Source organism: Hippopotamus amphibius, chromosome 1, assembly GCF_030028045.1.
Source record: "Hippopotamus amphibius kiboko isolate mHipAmp2 chromosome 1, mHipAmp2.hap2, whole genome shotgun sequence".
Lineage (NCBI taxonomy): Eukaryota > Metazoa > Chordata > Mammalia > Artiodactyla > Hippopotamidae > Hippopotamus > Hippopotamus amphibius.
Window position 1 is genome coordinate 131,924,138 of NC_080186.1, and position 14,914 is coordinate 131,939,051.

General features: G+C 44.3%; 1 protein-coding gene across 5 annotated transcripts in view; it reads left to right on the forward strand.

Annotated features, from left to right (window-relative positions):
- SH3PXD2B (SH3 and PX domains 2B) overlaps positions 1–14,914 on the forward strand; it is a 177,039-nt gene that overhangs the window by 45,683 nt on the left and 116,442 nt on the right. For all 5 annotated transcript variants that reach the window (XM_057729057.1, XM_057729063.1, XM_057729028.1 and 2 more), the window contains one exon: positions 3,616–3,692. In XM_057729057.1, the coding sequence (XP_057585040.1) occupies positions 3,616–3,692 (77 nt within the window). The remainder of the gene's footprint in view (positions 1–3,615; positions 3,693–14,914) is intronic.

The following is a 14,914-nucleotide window of genomic DNA, read 5'->3' on the forward strand; positions in this document are numbered from 1 at the left end:
CCTGCAGGGAGGGCTGGATGCAGGCTCCTCGCCCTCCTTCCCCACAACTCACACAGAAACACTTCACAGCAGGTGCAGACGAGGGGCTGCTTCCCTGTTGGCATTTTACCTGGAGGCACCGGCCAAGGGGGCTGGCCACGCAGTTCTGCCTCACAGCCCAGCTTTGCTGTGGATAGATAATGAATTAGCCTGTCTGAGGCAGGTCTTAAGTAACCAAGTTGGAGGTTGAGGAAAAGGAGATGTGCCCTTACTAGTAGAGTGTAAGACAGTATCATATAACCTATTTTTTAAACAAAGTAATTACCCTTTTTTAAGTACCTAGGGAGGGCCAAGCCCATGCTGGTGCATCTCGGAGATGACTGCTAAGAGATAGGGGCTGCTCCCCCATTTTGCAGATGAGGAGACTGGGACTCTGACAGGTAAATGCATTTCCCAAAGCGGCACAGGAAGGAAGAGAACCACCCCACCCCACCCCACCCGGGATTGGCCCGGGGCCTCGCTGACCCCGGAGCCTGTGGCCTTCCCAGCACGTGCTACTCCTGCCGCGAGGCTTCCTGTCCCCCCATGCTGGCAGGGCACCTGACATGTGCCTGGAGCCTGCAGTCCCATTGAGGCCACACAGGAAGAGAAATGACATTGTTGTGTCACACCCGCAGGAGATGTTGAAGGTGCCTGAGTTCTCTGTCCTCCCCCAGCCCCCGCAGGCCAGGCCTTGGGCGAATTCTCTTGGACGGTGCTGCTCCCATGGGCTGGTGGTAGCACCATGCCCGTTGGAAATGTTTTGGGTCAGGTCACAGTGTTCTCAGTAAGAGGCCTGCATACCCCACTCTCCACCCTTCCTCTGATTTTATAGAAAGGGAAGTTATACCAAACTGGGACCAAAATGTTTTCGGTAGGCACTCCTCCGCCCATTTTGAGAAATAGATTAGCGGTCAGGAAGCGTTTGCTGAGTGGGATTTCTCTTCACAGGCACGCATTTCTTATTTTTCCTGAAGGCTCAGCATTCTCCTAGGGATTCTGATCTTCAAGTGGTCCCACCCATGAGGGGGGTAATTTGATTATCACAGTGACTGGGGCTGGGATGGGGATGGGAGGGCTACCAGCTTTCTCTGGATTTGAGGCCAGGGATGCCAAACCCACCCAGGGGAGGACTGCCCCACCCGGAACGTCAGCAGGGGGCCTCTCTGTTAGGAAACACCAACTGTCAGGGCCAGGAGGGCAGGCCCCCAGCGCCTGTGCACAGAGGGCTCAGACACAGCTTGCATCTAGGGAGTGAAGGGGGAATAGCATCAGCTCTAGGAAGGCCGGGTTGTAAACCTCTTCCCACTTCGCTGCATAATTTGCTTTTTTCATTCTAAATGGCATGAAGATTTTCTGATTCCTGAAGCAATCGATGTTCATGGTAGGCACTTTGGGGAAAGTATAAGAAGAACACAAAAAGGCTTTGTCTTCCACCCTCAGAAACAAGCACTGTGAACCCTGTGATGCATTTTCTTCTAGATTTTTTCACCTCTAAGAAGCGTGGTGTATGAGAAATTTGACTGACTCATCAGAATTAAACCCATCCCATTATAAAGAAAGGGGATCCTCGTTATTAAGGATTACAAGGAATATGTATTTCATCTTGTGGGTTTTCTTTTTTTAATTGCGGAAATGACGAAAAAAAAGAATTACTATTAAGTTGACCATATCTACCTAATTTCCTGATTTTTCCCTTTTGCCCAAGAACAAATTGTCCAAGTACTTAAAATGTGACATTAACTATATGACCTTTTTGGGTGCAAATCTCCCCAACCTCCTTGCGTTGCAAATCTTTGAGTCAATAGATTGTTTCCTGTCATCCCTTTCGATTCTGTCCTATGATGAAAACTCTTTATGGGCCTTTCCTACTGTCTCTTCCCTGCTCACCGAAGCTTGACCCACAGAGACAGCAGTCTCACCAGCGCCGTCTCAGATCAGTGGTTAACCTCTCCTCGCCCTGCCAGCCTCATAACCCAAGTTCTTCTCTGTGACCTACCTCCTCCGACCAGAAGTAGGTGAAGTTCTTAGTAGGTCTCCGTGCTGTGCTGTCTAGAGAGCTGTGGTCTCCCTTTGCCTTCCTCTTTGACCCCTAGACACCTCCTAGTCGCCCCACATAAGCACGGCAGGGGGGCTTGTCTCCATCCCCCACCTCTTTGGCCCTCCTTGAAGGCTTATTTCTGATTTTGCCCGCCCCCTGCCTGTGTGACAGATGCAGAGTGATGTGGCCACACCACCTGGAACCTCAGTGCAAGAGCTTTGTCACCATCTCCCCATGAGAGGATCTCCTTTAAGACTCTTGGGAACCTGCTGATTTGCTTGAAACAAACCTCACCCATAACATTTCAGCATCTTGGATATTTCCCGAGACCCTCAGTGGCATCATTTATACTCTTGTCTTTGCCTGTGACCCACGTCCTCTGCCCATATGTCACACTGGAGGCTCTCATACCACACTCTGGGGCTCAGATGTCACCCAGCAAGTAGTGGATGGACTCTCTGTTAGTATTCAGTGAGGTAGGAGGGCTTGGGGCGCTCTGTTACAAACACTTATTGGGGAAGAAATTGAAGGTATTTGTCGTGGCAGGTGGAATCCACCTTTATGCATCGATCAAACGTGAGTGCCATGTGGTGGGGGCAAAAAATTGATTAAAACCCAGTCAGTCCCTATTTGGGCAGAGCCCCCTGACTAGTAGGAAGGAAGAAGACATGTAAATCGACAGCACAATGTATGCAATCAGAAAGAGGCAGGAACTCTTTTTTTTTTTTTTGTAATTTTATTGAAGTATAGTTGATTTGCAATGTGTTAATTTCTGATGTACCTCAAAGTGATTCAGTTTTACATACATATATTCTTTTTCATATTCTTTTCATTATGGCTTATCACAGAATATAGCTCCCTGTGCCATACAGTAGGACCTTATTGTTCATCCATCCTATATGTGCTAGTTTGCCTCTGCTAATCCCAAACTCCCCTTTCACCTCTCCCCCACCCCCGTCCCCCTTGGCAACGACAAGTCTGTTCTGAAAGAGACAGGAACTCTTAACCCATTTGAAGTGGGTAAGAGTTTCCCAGCAGGGATCGTGGGTGAGGTTGGAGGGGGAAGATATTCCAGGCAGAGGGAAAGGCACAGAATTATGAGAGAGCATGGAGTATTGGGGAGACATCAGACAAGAGCAGGTGTACAAAGAGAGAGGAGGGAAGGAGACTGAGCCGTTTAGTATGGGCATATCTGAGTGTTCGGTGAACTGCGCACCACATCTGAGAATCTCATAGTTGGACAGGGGACCTCCATCATCAGGTCTTCCTTCTTGATGATCAAATCAGGTTTGATTCCAGCCTCCCTTATCTCACCAGAACTTATCCACTGAGTCCTACTCCCTCGAGCCCTTGCTCTAGAGCTGTGAACCAAGCTTTGGAAGACCAAGCATGGGGTCCTCCAGGCCCTGTGGACATCCAGCAGCAAGTATTGATGGCAGCGGGGAATTTAGGTACCACTCAGGCCTATCAGAGGCAGCCACATCTTCATCCTCCCAGGTTGCGGAGAGCTAGTCACCGCTCCCTTCCAATGCTGTATGCACTCTCGTCTCCTGCAGGCAAGATTCTCTTCCGACGGAGCCACATTCGGGACGTGGCCGTCAAACGCCTGATACCAATTGATGAATACTGTAAGGTAAGTATGAGTAGTTCCAGTAAGTTCCCTGTGTCTCCTGTCTTCCCAGTGGGTAGTTTGTTTGTTTGTTTGTTTTGTTTTTTCTTTTCTAACTAAAGGATGCCCATTGTGAAAGATTTGTACAGGTGAAAAAAATCTAAAGAAATTAGAAAAAGCAAGCACCCATGATCCTTTAACTCAGAGGCAACAATTAGGAAGATTTTTACGTGCTTCCTCTCTCTCCTTTCTCTCTGCATGCATTTCTTTATGGTGTTGAGATTGTCGCATGTGTATTATTTTTGTTGTTCTTTCTCCCTTCTCTCATATTATAAGAATTTCTTCATACTGTTAAAAAATTTCCTTGAGCCTGCATAGTATTCCATTGTGCGTGAATGTTCTAGAAATTATTCAGCTGGCTTCTGATCCCTTAAATCTTGTCAACCACAAGGAGCCTACCTGCCTTTTGGTTATGTTTTGTTTGATTTGAGGCTGCGGTCAAGAAAGAAGCATGTTTTTCTTTTGTTTAGCTTCCTTTATCCTTAGTATTTATTTCTGTAACTTAAAATCACAAGCAGTTTGATTGGAGAAGGGTAGGAATAGCAAAAAATACCTTAAAAATGGAGCATTGAATGCTTTCTCCCCCTAAGCTCAGGAACGAAGTAAGTATATTTGCTCTCTTCACCTCTGTTCTACTTTTTACTGGCGATTCTAGCTGGTGTAAGCAGGCAAGAAAAATGAGTAAAAAGCATACATATTAGAAAGGAAGAAGTAAAACTACCTTGATTCACAGATGACATGGTTCTATTGTAGAAAATCATAAGGGGTCCACAAAAAAACCTGCTGCAACTAGTAAATGAGCTTAGTAAGATTACAGAAGACAAATATATAAAAAAAAATCAATTGTATTTCTATCTACTAGTAGCAAACAACCCAAAATTGAAATTAAGAAAATAATTCCGAAGTTGCTGTATAACAAAGAGAGTTCAACTCGAGGATGGATGATGCCTTAGAAGACTGGGATGGGGAGGGAGGGGGGGAGTCAAGGGAGGGAAGGAATACGGGGATATGTGTATAAAAACAGATGATTGAACTTGGTGTACCCCCCCAAAAAATAATAAATAAATAAAATAAAAAATAAAAAAATAAGATAAAATGAAATAAAACAAAATAAAATACAAGATCACATAAAAAAAAAGAAAAGAATTCCACTCATGATAGCATCGAAAAGAGTAAAATAATTAGGAATAAATTTAATAAAAGTACAGCATTTATACACTGAAACTACAAAACATGGTTGAGAGAAATTAAAGAAACTCTAAATGAACGGAGAGACACTCCTACTCGTGGATGAAGACTCAGTGGCAGTTCTCCTCCAGTTGATCCGCAGAGTCAATGCCATCTCTGCCAGAATCTCCACAGACTTTTTTGTAGAAATGAACAAGCACATCCTAAAGTGTATGCGGAAGTCCAAAGGGCTCAGAATACCCAAAACAATTTTCAAGAAGAACAGAATTGGAGAGCAAAATTATACTACCAATTTTCCAAACTTGTTATAAAGCTACAGTAGTCAAGACTGTGGTACTTGTGTAAGGATAGACAGATGGACCAGTGGAAGAGAACTGAGAGCCTAGAAGTAAACTCTTCAGATTTATACTCAACTGATTTTCAACAAAGGTACCAAGAAATTCAATGGGAAAGGGTAGTCTTTTTTATTTTTTTATTTATTTTTTAAATTTATTTATTGGCTGCGTTGGGTCTTTGTTGCTGCACACCAGCTTTCTCTAGTTGCAGAGAGTGGGGGCTACTCTTTGTTGAGGTTCACAGGCTTCTCACTGTGGTGGCTTCCCTTGTGGCAGAGCACGGGCTCTAGGCACATGGGGTTCAGTAGTTGTGGCTCGCTGGCTCTAGAGCGCACGCTCAGTAGTTGTGGCACACAGGCGTAGTTGCTCCGTGGCATGTGGGATCTTCCTGGACCAGGGATCGAACCCGTGTCCCCTGAATCGGCAGGCAGATTCTTAACCACTGTGCCACCAGGGAAGTCCCAGGGTAGTCTTTTAAACAAACGGTGGGATCATGGGATATCCATATGCGAGAAAAAAATTTTAATTAAAAAATTGGACCCTGACCTCACACCATGCATAAAAAATCAGCTCAACTCAAAATGGATCATAGACCTAAATATAAAAGCTAAAACTATTAAGTCTAGAAGAAAACATAGAAGAGAATCCTTATGACCTTGGTTTAGGCAGAGTTCTTAGATAACAACACCCAAAGAAAACAATTGATACACTGGACTTCATTAAGCTTACACATTTCTGTGCTTCAAAAGATGCCATGAAGAAAATAAAAAGAATAAAATTGGGTCACTTGTAGAGACATGGATGGGCCTAGAGAATGTCATACAGAGTGAAGTAAGTCAGAAAGAGAAAAACAAATATTGTATAATAATGCATATATATGTGGAATCTAGAAAAATGGCATAGATGATCTTATTTGCAAAGCAGAAATAGAGACACAGATGTAGAGAACAAATGTATGGATACCAAGGGGGAAAGGGGTGGGGTGGGAGGAATTGGGAGACTGGGATTGACACATATACACTGTTGATACTTTGTATAAAATAGACAACTGATGGGAACATACTGCATAGCACAGTGAACTCTACCTACTGCGCAAATCGGAGGGAAATGCAAAAGGGTGGGGATATCTCTATGTGTGTGGCTGATTCATTTTGTTGTGCCGTGGAGCCTAATACAACATTGTAAAGCAACCATACTCCAATAAAAATTAAAGAAAGAAAAAGAAAATGAAAAGATGCCACAGATGAGAAGAAAATATTTGTAAATCATATATCTGAGAAGGGACTTGTGTTAAGACTATATAAAGAACTCCTACAATTCAAAAATAAAAAGACAACCCAGTTTAAAAGTAGAGAGGACTTCCCAGGTGGCTCAGTGGTTAAGAATCTGCCTGTCGATTCAGGAGACGTGGGTTCGAGCCCTGGTGGGGGAAGATCTCACACGCCACAGAGCAGCTAAGCCTGTGCGCCACAATTGCTGAAGCCCGCGCACCTAGAGCCCGTGCTCTGCAACAGGAGAAGCCACCCCACTGAGAAGCCCATGCACCACAACAAAGAGTAGTCCCCACTTACCGCAGCTAGAGAAAGCCAGCATGCAGCAACAGAGACCTAACACAGCCAAAATAAATAAAAGAAAATAAATAAAATAAAATAAGATAGACAAAAGACTGAATAGAAACTTCACCCATGAAGACATAAAATGCTTGCTAAACACATGGAAAGTTGCTCAACATTATTAATCGTTAGTACAATGCAAAATAAAACCGTAATGAGATGCCGACACAGCCCCCAGAACGGCTGTAATCAACAAGACACAGACAACCAGGAGCCGGTGAGGATGTGGAGAAACTGGAGCTCTTCATTCTTGTGGGGACATGTGATGGAAGCCACTTTGGAAAACAGGCAGTTTCTTCAAAAGTGAAATTTATCATACGACTATTCCCAGGTATCTACTCACAAGACGTGAAGACTTCTGTCTACACAGAGACTTGGATGCAGTTGTTCATAGAAGCGTTAATTGGTAATAGCACCAAATTGGAAGCAATCCGTATGTCTGTCTTCTGAAGAACAGATAAAGAAAATGTGGAATAGACATATGCTAGAATATTGCTCGACAGTGAAATACTGACCAGTGCTGCAACACATATGAATCTCAGAAACACGGTGCTACACAAAAGAAGCCAGGTGCAGAAGACTACAGATTGCATGATTCCATTTACATGAAATGTGCAGAAAAGGCAGATTTAGAGAAAGCAGGTCAGTGGTTTCCTGGGCCTTAGGGCGGTGGAAATGGAGATTGACTGCAGATGAGGTTGCGGAAATTGTTGAGGAGATGGAAATGTTCTAAAACTAGAATGTGGTGATGATTGCCCAACTCTGTAATTTGAATTTGAATCATTGAATTGTGTACTTATAATGGGTGAGTTTTTTGATGCATAAATTATACTTCAATAAGTCTGTAGAAAAAAATTGAAAGGGGGGAAGTGTGGGGATAGATGCCCCCTCTCTTGGCAGGAGATGTCATGAAAGGGCAGAAACGCCCTCCTGATCGAGCGCCTTCTCTTTACCAGACATGACCTCATTTCATCCCGCCACTAACGTTGAGGGAGTTTTCTTTTTCCCTTTGTGTCGATGAGGAAATGGAGGCCCAACAAAGTTACTCATGATAACAGTATTGGAGACTTTGAGGGTTGAACCCAGCCCTTTTAGGACTAGGCACTCACATACCACTTATGGCTTTTCTGAGGAAGGACGAATTCAAAAGGCCAAAATAGTGAAGTGTGTGTTTCATAGAAGCAGACAGACTCAGACTCCTCTCTCCTGAGGACACCCTTAGGAGATGGGGGATGGGGATGAGGGCCAGGGCTTATCACTCAAGCGCAGAGACCCCACTGCTGCCTCCCAGATCTCAGAGGAAAGCTCAGATCTTTCACTCTTTGTCCTTGTCCAAACCGCTAGAGCCTAAAATTCCTTTGGCCAGGCCCTGCTGGCAAGAACTTTGAACCCTTGGGGTCACTTTGGCCAGCTAGCAAGTTCCACCTGGTACCTTCCCAGAAACTGGTGTCTCTCAGCCCAGATGTGCTCTCCTGCTTCGTCCCCTGCCCACCTAACTTCTCTCCAGTCATACCTTCCTCTCACCCAGGCCTTCCTGAACCCCTAGACATTTGATTTGGAGAAGGAAAAATAAAATCTTGGAGGGATAAAGGCCAGCAGCAGCTGCCTGCATCTGGCTTTGCCTGGAATGGTCCAGAGATCATGAACTGACCTGAATTAACTATAGGGAAGCAACTGCTTATGTTACATGAGCCACATGGAGGTTACCACCCCCTGCTATTAATGCATCATAAGAAGCAGAACAGATATTTGGGGGTTTTGGTTGGCCAAATTCCCTGGGCTTGGCTTCAAGGGAACTGCCCTCCTGGAAGATGAAACCATCCCTTTTGTTACAAGGCCTGTGAAGTCTTTTGGAGACTGCAGAGACCTTTATGTAACATTTGGTCTCTGTTATTGACATTGCTGTGAGCTGACTTAAGCCAATTTGGTCTATCACTGTTAGCCTTCTTTTGGTAGAAATTGGTAGTTTCCAATAGAGGAGAGCTGTACATCTCCCTAAACCTAGCTACTAGCTGGGAAAAAAACTTTCTGCTCTACCAGACCTATTATTATAAAGTTACAATAATTAACATAGTATGCTGTTGGCACAAGGGTGGAACAAAATAGAGAACCCAGAAACAGACCCATGTGTATTTGGACATTTTGATACTAACAAAAGCAGCTTTGCAGATCATTGAGGGAAAGATAAGATTCCTCAGTAACTAGGTATCCATATTGGGAAAAACAAAAAAGATAACTAACCCCTGCCTCAAACCACACATGTAATCATTGCCAAGTACATTAAAGACCTAAGTGTAAGAGGCAATTATAAAAGGTTTTAGAAGATAAAAATAGGAAAAATATCTTCATAATCTCTAGGTATAGAGGAACTTCTAAAGACACAAAAAGTACCAAGCATAAAAAGATTGATTTATTTGACTACATTAAATTTAAGAACTTCTGTTCATCAAAAGACACAATGAAAACAAGACTCAGCCAAATCCTGCCACACATACAAGCATTTGTTACCAAGCAGCTCTCTAAACAGCCTCTCAAGTTGTTCTATAAACCCAGTGAAATACCAGCTGTCTTGTCTGACACCACTTTGCATGAAAGTTTCCTCAAGACAGATGCAATGATATCCTAGTGGTAGGATCAGCTAATCCTAACCATGGTCTGACAGTAAAATCTTCAGGAAGAGGCAAAACTCAGAGGATTCAGAATCCTAGACCCAGGGCACCATGCAGAAGGGGGTATAATGCTGGGCTTGCCATGTTCTGTTCATGCAAGGACCACCCCTCACTGCACCAGTGAAGAAAATCATTTCTAACAGCTGCTGTGCTGGTGAATAGCGGGTGTGGTGCTGGCCAGAGGTGAAGATAGCTAAAGCCCCAAAGTAGCGTTTTCTGAAGTGAGAAGCTGTGATTAGGGTCTCCTACTTGCTAAAATGTTCATTCCCGATGAGGGTACTTCAGATATTAACTCAGCATTGTTAGAGCATAGGTTAAATCTAGCACACACACACAGACAACCCTATGAGTGTGTGAGTGTGCATGCATGCTGTAGTTTTTTTTTTTTTTTGTAGTGTAGTTGATTTACAGTGTCGTGCTAACATCTACTGTACAGCAAAGTGACTCAGTTATACACACATACATTCTTTTTCATATTCTTTTCCATTACGGTTTATCACAGGATATTGAATATCATTCCCTGTGCTATCCAGTAGGACCTTATTGTCTATCCATCCTATATATAATAGTTTGCCTCTGCTAATTCCAAATTCCCAATTCTTCCCTCCCTCACTCGCCCACCAGGCTGTAGTATTTTAAAGTAAACTCTATTGGCAGTATAACAGCAGTGTTTGCCAGACTCCAGTCCCTTGAGAACTCCCCTGCAGATTTTTACCATATTCTACCACCTGTATTATTTTTTTTCTTTAAATTAATTCACTTTTTAAACTTCTTTAAAAATATATATTTTCGAGGAAATTTTACATCACAAATCATAATGCAAAACTGGTATCATGTACCCTAAAAGTAAAAACAGTGACGCAATAGCAACAAAAAATGTTTTAAATCTAGCCAGCTGCTGTTGCCTACTACCAGAGGAAGCTATAGAGCCTGGTTGTGCTCGCGGGAGGCAAGTTGGGATAGTGCTTTCTTCTAGGAATTTTATAGTTTCAGGTCTTATGTTTAAGGCTTTTATCCATTTTGAGTTGACTTTTGTGTATGGTATAAGATAAGGGCCCAGTTTCATTCTTTTGCATGTGGATGTCCAGTTTTCCCAGCACCATTTGCTGAAGAGACTGTCCTTTCCCCATTGTGTATTCTTGGTGCCTTTGTTGAGGATCAGTTAACCACATGCATGGATTTACTTCAGGGCTCTTGAATGTGACACCAAAATCATAGGCAACAAAAACAAAGATGTGGGAATACATCAAACTAAAAAGCTTCTGCACAGCAAAGTAAATGATCTATAGAATGGAAAGGCAAACAACAAAATGGGAGTAAATATTTGCAAATCACGTATCTGATAAGGGGTAAATCCCCCAAATGTCAATATGTAAGGAACTCCTACATCTCAATAGCAAAAAGAGCTAATACGTCAATTTTTAGACGGGCTAGAGGCTTGAGTAGACATTTCCCCGGAGAAGATACACAAATGACCAGCAGGCATATGAGAAGCGCTCAGTGTCACTACTCATCAGGAAAATGCAAATCAAAACGACAATATGATATCACCTCACATCTGTCAGGATGCTAGTATCAAAAACAACAACAAGACAACAAGTGTTGGTGAGGATCTAGAGAAACTGGAACTCTTGCGCGCTGCTGGTGGGAATGCACAGTGCAGCCACTATGAAAAACAGTATGGAGGTTCCTCACAAAACTAAAAATAGAACTACCATATAGGTCAAGCAATCCTGTTTCTGGATATTTGTCCAAAGGAGTTGAAATCAGGATCTGGAAGAGAGATCTGCATGCCCACATTCATTGCAGCACTGTTTACAATAGCCAAGATGTAGAAACAACCTAAGTGTGGCCTGTACATACCGTGGCATACTATTCAGCCTTTAAAAAGAAGAAACTTGGCAATACACAACAACATGGATAAACCTTACGCACGTTATGCTGTGAAATAAGCCAGTCACAGAAAGATCAAATACTGTGTGATTACACTTACATGAGTTATCTAAAATAGTCAAATTCATAGAATCAAAGAGTGAGATGGTGATTGCCAGGGGCTGAGGGGAGGGGAACATGAGGAGTAACTAATAAACAGGTATAAAGTTTCAGTCAAGCAGGAAGGAATCAGCTCTAGAGGTCTGCTGTGCAATAGCCAACAGTACTGTACTGTGCGCTTAAAACTTTGTTGAAGACACAAACTCTTTCTCTCTAGCCAAGGCATTGGGGTTGAACTGAATCACCTTGCTGACTCTAAAATCACCCCTGGAAGCAGCACACTGTTGTACTTGGTACAGTCCAGAGAGCCAAAGGGTTAACTGAATGTTTAGCAAGCAGCTAGTATGGGATGGAAACCTTACAGCCACTTGCTCACTTGTTCTGTAGCACAACCTTCCAGAAGGGATGTTAGTTATTTCCATTTTGCAGATGAGCAGACTGAGGCTCAGAGGTGATAGGACATGGCCAGAGCCAGACCAGGAGCTGGATCTGTCATTACACAGGCAAGCAGGACTTGCCCTCCTCACCTCTCCTCTTGCCCCAGCATCAAGCAGTCACATCTGTCCAAAAGGCCAGGATTCCATGCGGAAGAGAACCAGAGTTTTTCTGGGACTGTGGTTCCTTATTACTGACCAAACATGAGTCGATTCTGGGGTATTTCAGAAGCTCTGCTATTGAAACATGACCGGGGGCACTATTGCTATGCCCCAGGTCATGTTTTTGCTGTTAGCCTATCGTTCCAAAATGAAAGGGCAAATATCAAAGCATTCAGTGCCGCCTTTTGTGAGTAATTTGGCTTTGGAGGTTTGGTTTGGCTTTGGGGGTTTGGTTTGGCTTTGGGGGGTTTGGTTTGGCTTTTACCTGCTAGGAAATGCTCAAAACCTAAAGAGAACTTGGCATTGTCGGGAGGTTTCCATGGGCCTCGTGGTCGCTTCCTCACTGGTCTATTCGGGGCCCCTGCCCATTTCAGCAGAGAGGCCCCCTCTGGGCAGGGACCATGGTCACCTCAGGGCTCACCCAGGGCCACATGGCCACATCCAGGCCTCTCCCTCACATCATTTATCCAGCAGATACTTTCGACCGGGTATCAGGGTCCTCCTGGCACTGTCGAGAGGTGTAGGGAAGGGGCAGGAGGAAATCCTCTGTGGATTTGGCATAGAGGAGCTGGAGTTGGCTGGTTTGGGGCTCAAGTTCTAGTCACTTCCCCGGAAGCTCCGTTTCTCCATCTCTAAAGTGGGCCAGCCCTTTCAGGATGACGTGACATGATGCAGACGAACACGTTTTGGGAGCCATCGATTGCTGAGCCGACATGAGGGAATGCTGTGTGTGCAGTCTGGGGGCAGCCGCAAGATTTCTGCCCACGAAGCAGCCAGGACACACCACCGTCCAGCATTTAATCAGCTCCTTCATTATGTGGCTCCAGCTGCAAGAGCTGCAGAATTTCAGAGGAAAGAGCGACCCACAGGGAGCCCCCAGACAGCAGGAAAATGAATACTTGCTGCTCCAAACCAGAAAGAGAAGGGGGTCAGGAGTGGGAGATGGGAGGTACCCACTCTCTCCCTCGTGCACTCTTTGCCTCTGGCCTGGAAGAGGCTGGTCCCTGGGGATTTGCTGCAGCGCAGGGAATACTTCAAGGCTAATAAAAACATCAGTGAGCCACAGATACCAGGCCCTTAGGTCAGCATCCTTCATCCTTCTATCCTTATCCAGCAAGGAAAGTAGACAGTGACCAGGGAGGGCACCCTGCTAAAACATGCGCAACCACCTTTCAGATTTCCCCACTTTAGGTCTGGGGCAGGTCATACATCAGGAGAGGGGAGGTGGCTTAAAGTCAGAGCCTGACTCAAAGGTCGTGCCAAGTCAGCAACCCAAGTGACTACTAAGAGGTAAATGAATAAACAAAATGTGTTGTGTGTGTGGGGTGGAATGCTATTCAGCCTTGAAAAGGAAAGACATTCTGACACATGCTATAATGTGGATGAACCTTGAGGACATGATGCTGAGTGAATCAGCCAGTCACAAGAGGATAAACACTGTATGATTGCATTTATATGAGGTACCTGGAGTAGGCAAATTTATACACACAGAAAGTGGAATGGTGGTTGCCAGGGGCTGCGGGGGGGGGGGGGGGGGGGCGGCGTGGAGAGCTGTTGTTTGATGGGGACAGGGTTTTGGTCTTACAGGATGAAAAGAGTTCTGTGGATGGGTGGTGATGATGGTCCCACGACAGCGTAAATGTACTGAATGCCTCTGAATTATATGCTTAAAAATGGTGCGGACGATAATGATGTTAGGTGTATTTTACTACAATAAAATTTGTGATAAATTTTAATTTAAAAATGAATGCTTGTTAAAAATTCTAAAAAATAAACCATATAGGGTCAAAATACCCCTGAAAATCTTGTAGAAGCTACCACATCGGAGACCCTCATCCATCTCTCTATTAGTCTATCACAACCCAATAGCAGGGTTGGAAAATCACTTTGGGTAGGGGTAGCTTTTAGGGGCTTGTTATACAGAAAATACAAGGCACGTCCTTTTCACTCCAGACTCACACTACGCGTGGCAAGAAGGCACGTGAGAGGCACCAGGGAACTGAGGCCTTCTGCAGAGAGAGCGGGGTCCCACCTCACTCCACAGCATGGCTGTGCTGTTTAAATCCGTGCCTCTGCACTGGCCCTCTCCCTGCACAGAAGTTTATGATAAAGTGTGTGCGTGAAACAACCCTGCTGCACTCAGATTTGCATCCTCAGAACCTGCGCCAGAGGGGGCTTAAGTAAATATTTGTTAAACTAAGCTGTTTGTTCATTTTGGAGCCATGGCTTTGTTTCAGATCCTTTCATGATGGGATGTACCCTATAATTCTGTCCTATTTGGTGCAGAAGTCAGTTCAGTGCTGGGCATGAAGAAAACATCTGTTGAATCATTGAATGAATACCTGTTGGTAGATAAACCTGCATAATAAGTGCCTGGGCCCACTTCGTGTCCCCCACCCACCTCCTCATCCAGCTCATTGGCAGGGACAGTTGAGGCTCCTTTGACTGGTGAGCCAAGGGGGTAGATTAACATGGACTTGGGCAGTAGAATGTCTCGGATGTTTCAACCTTTTATTAATCTGGAAACTTGCAACCTCTACCCAAATCATAAAACAGTCCCTTCACTTGAACACTTCAGATCCAGGAGTTAGGACATGTAGGTATGTTGGAAATAACCTAAATGTTCACCGGTAAGCAGCCAGTTGAATAAGGCATGAGATATCTATCCAGTAGACGAACACCCAAAATCCAGTAGAGATGGTCATGTAGAAGAATAATGACATGGCTGAAGTTCACTGTTTTTATTTTTAGTGAAGTATAGTTGATTTACAGTGTTGTATTAGTTTCTGGTGT